This window comes from Protomyctophum parallelum (assembly GCF_964188405.1).
Source record: "Protomyctophum parallelum genome assembly, chromosome: 22".
In the NCBI taxonomy this organism is placed as follows: domain Eukaryota; kingdom Metazoa; phylum Chordata; class Actinopteri; order Myctophiformes; family Myctophidae; genus Protomyctophum; species Protomyctophum parallelum.
The window spans coordinates 29350998-29361714 of NC_139714.1; the positions used below are offsets into that span (position 1 = coordinate 29350998).

Consider the following 10717-nt stretch of genomic DNA (forward strand, 5'->3'; position numbering starts at 1 on the left):
TCTGAGAGTAGTATATAAATGGAACCAAATGGACCCATATACTCTCAGAGTTACATGGAACCCTGGCCTGTGGGTCTGCTCTGTGTCAAAAGATGGCTGGTAGCCAATGAACCGAATCAGTTTCCCTGCAGCATCTGACCAGCACCCTGTGGCTCTCACAACAAACACTCCACTGGCACACGTTTATTTTGTGATTGCGACGCTCACTTACCCTGCATGCACGCAAAGCAACCTTTTATTTCACTTAACACACGCATAGGCTTGTTTGTCTTACAGATAAAGCCATGCACAAGTACAAACGGCTCATACTGACAGTGACTATGCCACACCTGGTAGCCAGGTCACAAGTTTAGTCCTGGCCTGCACTGTCTTTAACAGTGAGTGCGTGCTATAGCAAAGTTCACTTGAGAATGATTGACACTGAAGCCCCCCCCCCCCCCCCATCTATGTTATTTTAAGCTGTACTAGCTAGATCAAAACATCCACGTAAATAACTGAATAGTAATTTATAAATGTGATACTCATATTACGGAGTGGCTCAAAATAAATGCACCAGTAGAGTACACAGTGAGCACAGTGTAAGACACACTGAATAGCCAGGGTCATGTGTCTGCTTGTTTACATCGCATTGTGAAGGGCTGAGTGGGTTCAAATATTGATGTGGTAAAGTAAACAGTAGTGGAATAGTACATGGGTGTAGCAACAACGATTTGGTGTCACACCCAGTTCAACTCACTGACACAAGTATATACGTACAGTACTGTATGTCATGGTACTATAGACCTTTTGAACAGCAAATCGGATAGTTTTTTAAGATAGTCAAAGGGGCAATGCCCTCAAACAGAGAAACTACTTCTCAAAAGTGAGCGACACCCACAGCCACTATACTAGAGGGAGCGGGACGGAATGGAACGATCTGGTACGAGTATGACCCATCTCTAGAACATTCTACTGTAACTACACCATCCTTTGAAAAATGTTCACACTGGCTTCTTTCAAAACAGGCCTGAAAATCCATCCATCAGGAGACCACAAGGGGAGGTAAACTAAATGTCCCCATTGGCTGCAGTGAATAGGATAAAGTGCTGCTACCCAATTAATCCCAATTTATGCTCTTGTCGTACCCCGGCTGTCATACAATGAAATATAAATCATGCTTTATGCAGTCCAAATTGAAGGAGAAGATAGCAGTAATGTAATGGCTTGTCCCTGCACTAGAGCCAATGAGCTCTCAGAACTAGACTGGGACAAATCTGGGAAAAGGGTTTTCTTCTGAGAAGCGCCCCTCCATCATCATTGGCTCAACATGGGTAAAATTGCAGGTAATCTTTCGGGGAGTTATATTGGAAACAGCTGTCCAGCAGGGTGGAGGTACAATGCAGCCATTTTCATGCGCAAGGCCTTCAGTGGGATGTCCCCCATGAAAACTTACTATCAACTTATAGTACACACATTATAGTGCAAACAAAAATAGGTTAACACTTTCACAAATAATTGCGCACAGACACACACACACACACACACACACACACACACACACACACAGCTATTTTGACTATCTTTTATGTAGGGCTTAAGTGGTTAACAACACAGCTGGCTTATAGTTTCCTTGAAATCCAGCATGGGGTTTGCAAATTAGGTGGTCAGGGTTTAAGTAGACCTCCGCTCCCTGGCCCTTCCATGAACTACCAGACAAGTCCACAGAACTCTGTAACCTAATTAGGACAACACACGGCATGCAGGACTTAGTCAGGATGGAATCCCTGTTGTATACACTACACTAAAGTAGATTAACTGTACGTCAAGTTGAGGCCATTTCTATTTGGCTAACGCTCAGTGGTGTAAAAAGTCAGAAATTCAAAAAGTAGTAGTAAGTAAAGAATTGCACCAAAATGTACTTAAAAGTACCAAAAAAACGCATTATGCAAATTTATTATACAAATCTTTTGAAAATAGCCTAAGTTTAAAGGGCTGAAGAGGTCAATGTATGTTTTGTAATAATAATTCTAATCTACAAAGTAACTAGTAATGAAAGTTTTCAAATAATTCTAGTCCAGTAAAAAGTACAATATTTGCCTCTGATATGTAGTGGATTAGAAGTAAAAGCTATACAGATACACCATGTCAGAAACCACAAAAAAGGCTGTTATGATGTGGCATGTAATGCTGATTAAATCCTAACAGCCTTTTTGACTAAAGTTTAGTCATAACAACTCTTGGCTAAGGAATACAATTTATTTTGCAGAATCACTATCATACTCAAAAAAGGAAAGGAAAGGTACTATGTTTACCCAGGGTAACTGGACTAAGCTCAATAACTTGTTTACAGCCAGGCCCTGCTCATAGAACATTTCATGGTAGAGGTTCAATGCCTTGTCCAAGGGCACTTCAGCGGTGGTAATTTTAACGTGCTGGTCCTGGGATACGAACTAGCGACCTTCCGATATCAAGACCGCTCCGCAAACCGTTCGGTCACCGCTGCCTACTCAAGTACACTCAGATGTAGAACGTGGCAAATTAGGTTCACATGTGACCCAAATGAATGTTGGCAGACTTCAAATGAACAGAGACTATATTTAGGCTGTAGCTATATGAATGCATTTACAAAATGTCACACTTTATATATAAAACACTATGCAGACATTGTGTCACTGTGTGTCAGAGGCGGTACGGAAAAGTACTGAGGAAAAAAGAAGAGAAATTGAAACCATATTTATTGCAAAGATGTTATGTTTCGTTATATTAAGTGGCTTCACATAATGGTGAGAACCACTCACGTGGCATTCCCTTCCCAAAGAAGAAATACAATCCAAGGAATACATCTTATTTTGGTTACCAGGCCATACCACAAGTTCACCACCTTGAACAGCAGTGTTGCAGTACAGCTAAGAAGTATCTTTCCTGGATAGCTGTGCCTGTGGTTGAACTCATTTGAGTTCAGAGGTGGTTTGGGTTCATGCTTAGAAGACAGATTCACTGCTCTGAATGGTATAATACTGCCACCTTGTGTCTAGAAATAAATAAACCTGCAAACTGTTCTGTCCTACTGATCTTCTGCACTCAGCACTGGCAGTCACAAATAAAGTTAATTCAGCAGTGGATTTATGCCAATAATAACACAATTAGTGATTATCAATACTCAGTGTGTAATAAGGAGGAACCTTATTCTAGGCACTGTTAGGGATCGACCGAGATGTTTTCATTTTGTGTATAAATTTACAGTGTAACACAAAATGGTGTTCTTTAAAAAATATGTATGAACTCGGGGGGAATAATAAGTGCAGGAGGCTCCTACTTAGCATTTCTTATAAATCGAGCTGACTTAAAAAAAAAAAAAAAATGAACAAAATACTATACACTCAAATGTTTTGTTCTTTATAATTAGCTCCCACTTAGCAGCATTTCTTGAATTATAAATAAAACATGGCAAAATAATGAAAATGAATAATAAACTAATCAAGTTGGTCTCTTCAATTCAGCAGCACCACGTTGTAAAGCACAAATGTCCCACCATGGCACCAATAACAGTATATTACTGTATATATCATGTCAGTGGACTACTCCCATTCAACAGAACCAGATGCACAGAGGAGAACATACGCCTAATTTATGCCTCGTTGCATAGAGGAAAAATCTGCCAAAATCGTTTTACCCCAATTTTTGATATTAATAAATAAAATATAATGATGAAAAAGCATTACAAGTTACAACCAAATAGCACTTGAACTGTCAGATGCATTTATTTAATTCGTTAATAGGCCTTAAACTGCAGTGAAAAGCTCTCGTCACATAAATGGTCCTGGGATCTACTCAGACAAGGCTTTCTGAATATTGTAGTGGTTAGTAAAATGCTTTATAATTTAAGTATCTATCAGGATACAACAATAAACGAAGTGACCCATAATTGTATGTTGTTGATGGTGAATATACCATCACATACTGTCAAAGTACAAGACACACTTGTAAGTTGTAACTATGGAAGCCTACCTCCACCACAGAGTAAAAAAACTGAAAGTTTTTCCTCAGTTGACTATACATTTCTTATATATACACACACCAGTCATTTTTTGCAATTCAACAGCATTCTCACTTCACACCTGTGTGAAGTGACTAAGTGAGAGGCGCTTTCTTCATCATCATTACATCATCTCAATCTGGCCAATCATTCATTAATCGATCTGATTAATTGTCTTTACAGATAAACAAGCCCAAAGTAACAGCTTGGGGGGGGGGTGGACGTTGCCTGTTCCCTGTTCACAGAACAGGTATTCTAATGCTAATAAGGTGGCTTTGGTTCCACTGCTGCCAGGTAGACTATAAATGTTGCACTGCAGTACAGTACAGGCTTTATTTCCACGATGAAGCCACCTCCAGCCAAGAAGAGACTCGTCCAGTCGACGCTACAATTCGCCGGCGCCACCAGCGGGCACCGACAAGATCCCGGTACCCGCCGCCAAGATCCCAGCGCCCGCCGACAACGATGCTGCCGAGGCGGACAGCACTGTCAGTGCCAACACAACGGCTCTTTTAAGAGCTAATAATTCCTGATTATCTAAACGTGTCAGCAGCAGCCAGCACCGCCCGAGGGCGCAAATATCAGGCCACTTGGAAAGAGACTTTTACCTGGATCACGATTTTGACAGTGTCATGCTGACTGACATGGCAAAGTGAAAATGATTTGCACCGTCTACTTTTCATGATGTCGTGGAGTTCTTAAAAAAGTGAGAAGGGGGAGACCACCAGATCTACTTTACCAGCAAATAGGTTAGGTTTTGAGTCTCTTTGAGCCCTGAAATGATGTGATAGGCACAGTCAGCACTTGTTTCACCAGTTTTGTGGTCTCTTTTGCCCCGTATGCGGTATCGAAGTTGCCCATGTGGACCGCCGTCCGCCAGCTGCTCAGAGTCCACCATACGAACGCAGGTTCAGAGGAGCAGACAATTCTCTGCAGCTTAGGGAAAGACAGGATCGCCCTGGAGGGGGAGGAATTCCGGTGTCCCCTCTTCAGGGACCGGGGCTGCCTGGCCGTCGTGGGCCACCCGAAGCGCCACTTGAAAAACATGCACCTCACTGAACGTCAGATAAACAGATACCCGAGGCCTTTGCGGTACAGGGTCGCCATGCAGAAACTTGGCGGCGGCCTTCGTGCCACAAAGGTACCAATGGTCACTGACGTCAACGTGCCACAATCCGGCCTGCAAGCGCCTAGCAAAGGAGAACAAAGTTCTCCTTTCGAGCAACACTGCCTTGCGGAGACCGCTGTCCATATTACAAAAAGTAAGTACAGACTTTTGCATTTATTAAGTACAGAGAAGTATTTTGCATTCCAGAAGTATGTTGCATTCCAGGCAACTAATTGCGCGGGTGCTGTTACACATCTCTCAAAATGGATGCCTGTGATGTGGCATGCTGCTGGACACATCGCCCCCTGCCGACAGGCTGTGGGGCAAGCGAGACTCAATCACCTTGCTCTGATAAACTGTCACAGGGATATGGTGATGACATTGGACATGGGTGTCATAGCCAACGAGTTCCATCAGCCGCACAGCTGTAAGGATAAACACCTTCGTCATGCACTGAAGGGTACGCGAATAAACGACCGCCACAATTAGCCTACGCTATAGTTGCTGAAACAAATTATTTACTGTTGATCATTGATCATGCTGAAATGTTGAAACAAGATGCTGAAACAATTTCATGTGTCTGTTTTGAAGTTGTGAACTGAAAGCGTACCACTGTGTTTATTAGCAAACTGTAAATAAAGCACCAAACGGAAAAAAGGTGGGGGGGCACCCACTGCCGTTATAAGAACTATTCACGCCTGCCTAGATGCACACTAAAAGCTGGACATAAAAACAGAATTCTGAATATTAAGTTACAATAGCCCCCCCCACCCTCATAACAACTTCACGTAGACCTTCATGTGGTTCCTGATGCTCTTGGCAATCTGCTCCTCGTCCTTCAGCCTGTTATAATAGTCCACAAACAGGCCGTCTGGGTTGACCAGGTAGATGAGGATGGTATGGTCCACGATGTAGTCGCCGTCCTCGTCTTTTATTCCTGGGCTGGCGTACACGCGGTAGTCCTGTCCCGCGCTCTTCACCTCCTCGCTGGTACCCGTCAGCCCTATCAGACGTGGGTGGAAGTCCTTGACATACCTGCAGTGGTGGACAAAGTGGTACCCAGTACTTGAGACAAAGTGTAGAAACGGCAAAGTACATTTTGTTTTTAAAGCATTGCTGATTTGCTGTATTCAAGTTTAGACATTTTCAGAAATCTATTTTCAGTAGAATACAACAGCAGCGTGAACACACAAATGTGTGTGGGGAGGAATCAATTGGCATAACGACAAAATTGGGGAGAAATAGCCTATCTATAAGCTCAGCTCACAACATGTTGCATCGAAATGTGTAGTGAGCTTGTAGATTGGCTATTTTCACTATATCTTTATTGGGCAAGTTGGAGTGGCTAAGTCATAATGTAATTCTTCCCTTCCTAGAAATGCAGTAGTCAAGATTACAAGCATCCCAAAATACAAACACTCAAGTAAAGTACTAGAGCAGTGGTTTTCAATAGGGATGCACCGATCCGATACTCGTATCGGAGATCGGCGCCGATCCAGGCTAAAATTCTAGATCGGGTATCGGATCGGTGGCCGATCCATTATCCGATCCGATCCGATCCGATAATTATGTGTAATTACAGTATGAAAACAACTCTACCTCCTCTGTGACACAGCAGTGTAGTATTGACAGTATAACATGTGGAATGCAGCCAGGCTAGCCTGCGCACACATTAACCTGGTCTAATTGTTGCACAGTTATTTAATAAATAATTCAGTGCATTTATATCTGTGTTTGTTACATTTTGTTTTACAAAGTTGGGAAAGTAATGTTTAAGTCAAGCCTTGATGTTGCCTTACACAAAATAATGATTCCAGACTCCACACAGTGAGGCATACAGCTTAATAGGTTATTACGTTTCTTTGTGGGGGGTATCGGATCGGTACTCTGTATCGGCAGATACTGGACCCCCATGTATCGAAACCGGTATCGAATGCCAAAAAGCCGTATCGGTGCATCCCTAGTTTTCAACCAGTCGTCCGGGGACCACCAGTGGTCCTTGAGCATTTTCCAGGTGGTCCCCAGCTAAATGGAGTTGTTAAGCAAATGGTCCCTTAGACCTTCAACTCTTGAGAACGTAAAATGAAAAAAGAATCGACCCTTACGGGTCCATTTGGTTTCAATTTTACAATTTACACTCTTAAATTCTTGTTAAACATCTGCATTACTTAATTTACAAGACGTCTACACAAATTAGAGAATGCTAAATAATTGTTATTTTGATCAACGTTTGCCTGTTATCTCTCCTATGGTACCACATCAACACAGCACAGAAATGTGGACAAAATCTTATCCTTAGTTTTGCATGGGTCCGAGAAGCTAAATTCCATCAAATGGTGGTCCGTGGCTCAAATGCTGAATAAATAATGGGCCTTGTTGTGAAAAAGGTTGAAAACCACTGTACTAGAGTAAATGCACTTTGTTTCTTCTAGTCCACCGCTGCACTGCACACAGTGCGTACCTGGTCAGAGCTGCTACGTCATCCCTCTCCGGGTCCACGGTGATAAAGATGGGCTGGACAACAGGTAGGGAAGGCTCCTTGTCCAGAGCGGACACCACGGCACTCAGCTTGTCCAGCTCGTCAGGGCAAATGTCAGGGCAGTGGGTGAAGCCGAAATACATCAGCACCCAGCTGCCCAGGAAGTCCCTCTTGGTCCTGCGCTGCCCCCTGTGGTCCAGGAGGCTGAAGTTGCCCTGCCCCACGGCGACCTGTTTGAGCTGCTCGATGCGCTTCCTGTCCTGCATGCGCTGCTTCTCGGTGTGGACGTACCACCACGTGCCCAGAATGCCCCCGCTAAACAGAAGGGTCACCACCAGTCGTGTGCTGAGCTTGAGTTTTGCCGCCCTGTCGGAGGGATTAGAACCCTGGGAGTAGGGGTGTAACAGTTAAACTAATCGATTTAATTCATTATAAGAGAACTATCCATAATCAGTGTGGGCAACATGGTCTGAGAACCTTTATGTCACCTAAAGTAAATGACATCTGTTTTTTGTTAACTTCTTTTGTTCCCCCCAAAAGTAAATTTACTGATTGGACAATATAATGTCCAATCAGAATGGGGTGATCACAATATGTAATATAAATGGCATGGCAGAACTTTCTAGAATACAGGAATAAGATAAGGAGTGGACTGAATTCATTTCCAAGCGGATACCTCGCGCAGCTCGCATCAGTGAAACCACACTTGCACAACACTTAACACGCTGTCAGAGTTTGTCAAAATAAAGGCACTATAGTGCCAACCAGATGGGCAGATCATTTTACTCTGAAAAGCCCATTTCACTCCAAAACTTATAAGGTATAATCTTCCATTACTACCTCGTGCTGTGACTGCTGTCAAGTCTCATCTCTCTTTAAAAGCGTTTATATTCCAAACGAGATGTCAGAAATTAGGACAGAACATTGCCGTTCTTAATCAAAACCATGAACAGCGACGTGGATTCACACACTTTGTCTGCCCATAAACAAGGAAGAGAATGGCTGTGCGCATGCGCAAAACATGTCCAGCAGTTGCCTAGGCGTTGCCTAGCAACATGAGCTGTCAAAAAATGGATTACAGCGACCCGTGTAATATCATTAAAAAAAGGACGTAAAGATCAATGTGGTTATCTAAAAAAAGAAAAAAAGGAAAGGAATAAAACACATTTCTTGATTAGATTAAATCGGAAAAGAAATCGATTGCTGAGAAGGTAAGATGCAGGTTACCCTGCCCTCCCTACCTGAGAGAGAAAGGCCCTCTGCATTAGAGGAGAATGTGCTAAAGTCACATAGGGTCCTGAAGTCCTCCGGAGTCTGTGGCAGCATCCTCTCATCTGTGACAGACACATCCTCTGGGTGTGGTGGAATCTCAGCTGGGACACTGGCGCCATCGAGAAACACCTCACAATGCTTCCTAGACTGGACATCCTTTATTCTGCTTTTCCTGGAGGACAAAATAGACTTTGTCTTCCGATGTCAACAACATGACGTCACGTAGAGGGGGGGTACCCAGAAAAGCACAAACTGGCTACATTGGGGTCCTCCATTTCAAATTCATCAGCACATTTAATGACATACAAATACTATACACAACAGTACAATGCAAAAGAGGGGGGGGGGAAGCACCGATACTGGACAGAACAAATATTCTGATTATCAGATGTATTACACATTGCCATAGCCAAACCTAACCTCGTGTCACAGGCTACAAATCACACCTTGAGAAATGTGCACCACACCATACACACTAACTAGCCACCGTCACCAATATGTTTTAGGGCTAGCCTGCATGCTACTGTAATATCCAATGCTAATGTGTGGAAGAATAACCCAACATAAATGTATGAGGAAGTAAGTCATTCATCCATCCATCGACCCACCATGATACCAGGGATAGAATAGAAAGCTGCAGGTTGTTGAGTATACATTGTATTAATTAGTGTGTTGATTAATAACTATTATTGCTGTTTTATATGCAAACACATGAGCACAAGAGTTTCAAACAAAGCTATAAAGAAAACGTAAACGTAAGAAAATACCTCACTGTTGACGACTGGTCGACCTTTACCGGCTGACTGAGCAAAACATGGAGCAAACTCATAACGTGTGTCTCAGTTGCAGCAGCTGTTTTCCCCCGTCGGCTGATTCGACAAAAGGTTGGCGCCGCAAGGCGATGATGTATTATTATATATATACATCATTACAAAATATGCTCTCTAGGACTAGGCGAATGTGTTATTAATAGTTAATACATTTTATTAAAATAATGTGTTATTTTGTACTGCGGCAGATTCGTGCATATTAATGTACAACCTACCGATAAACTGGTAACTATTCCACTAGGTGGCACTCGTGCACTTTTGAAGCACAGCAAGTGAAACCAAACGGGTAATCACTACACTACACTACACTACACTACACTCAACACTACACTACACTAGTACAAAATAAAACTGGTCAAATTGACACATTTTGAAAATAGCCGATACATCTATATAATATTTTCACATGTTTATCTGTGGAACAAAGTCTAAAGTAACAAAAATGCCTCAACTCAATTAATTCCAAGTGCTTCCAGTGAGGGGTCCCCAGCCCAGTTCATATGATTATTTTTTATTTGGGGGGCCTTAAAGGTTGAGAACCACTGAACTAGGGCCAGCATAGGAGCGGCAATCACAAAGTTATCCAATTACCTGGTGAATCCTGACAGTGAAATGACTGAATGAATCTGAGATTGTGGTTCTTTAAATTCACCCTGGGAGCTGTTGTCCTCCCAATGATGTCATGATGATGAGTCAATCGATATATATCCATAGACATTAGCTGATGTATCAGCTAGAGAGTTTTATATCACTCGTACCCAAATATGGCTATCATTATATCAGACCGAGACCGGCAACAAGTAATCACAACCAGGAGTCCAGGACTTGGATGATTGATTGAAATATTTATTAACAGTTAGAATTACAGTACATTTCAAGCACAAACTCAATACAAAGACTGTTAACTGTGAGTGGACGACCCAATTAAGCATTACACTTGTTTACAAGAGGGTCCACCATGTTCAATTCATCAAAACATTTAGAGACGTACAAATAGACACTTCTAGTCAAAG

At 42.6% G+C, this 10717-nt stretch overlaps 1 protein-coding gene across 2 annotated transcripts in view; it reads right to left on the reverse strand.

Moving 5' to 3' along the window:
* The window catches only part of sco2 (synthesis of cytochrome C oxidase 2), an 18304-nt gene extending 8601 nt beyond the window's left edge, over positions 1-9703 (reverse strand). Inside the window, exons 1-4 of one of the 2 annotated variants that reach the window (XM_083757451.1) lie at positions 9642-9703; positions 8844-9046; positions 7585-7988; positions 5895-6158 (exon numbers count right to left, since the gene is read on the reverse strand). In XM_083757451.1, coding sequence (XP_083613577.1) covers positions 5897-6158; positions 7585-7988; positions 8844-9029 — 852 coding nt within the window. In that variant the 5' untranslated portion in view covers positions 9030-9046; positions 9642-9703 and the 3' untranslated portion in view covers positions 5895-5896. Of the gene's footprint in view, positions 1-4491; positions 6159-7584; positions 7989-8843; positions 9047-9641 lie in introns of those variants that run through there. The other variant, XM_083757450.1, reaches the window with a different exon arrangement.
* Between the last annotated feature and the right edge of the window lie 1014 nt (positions 9704-10717).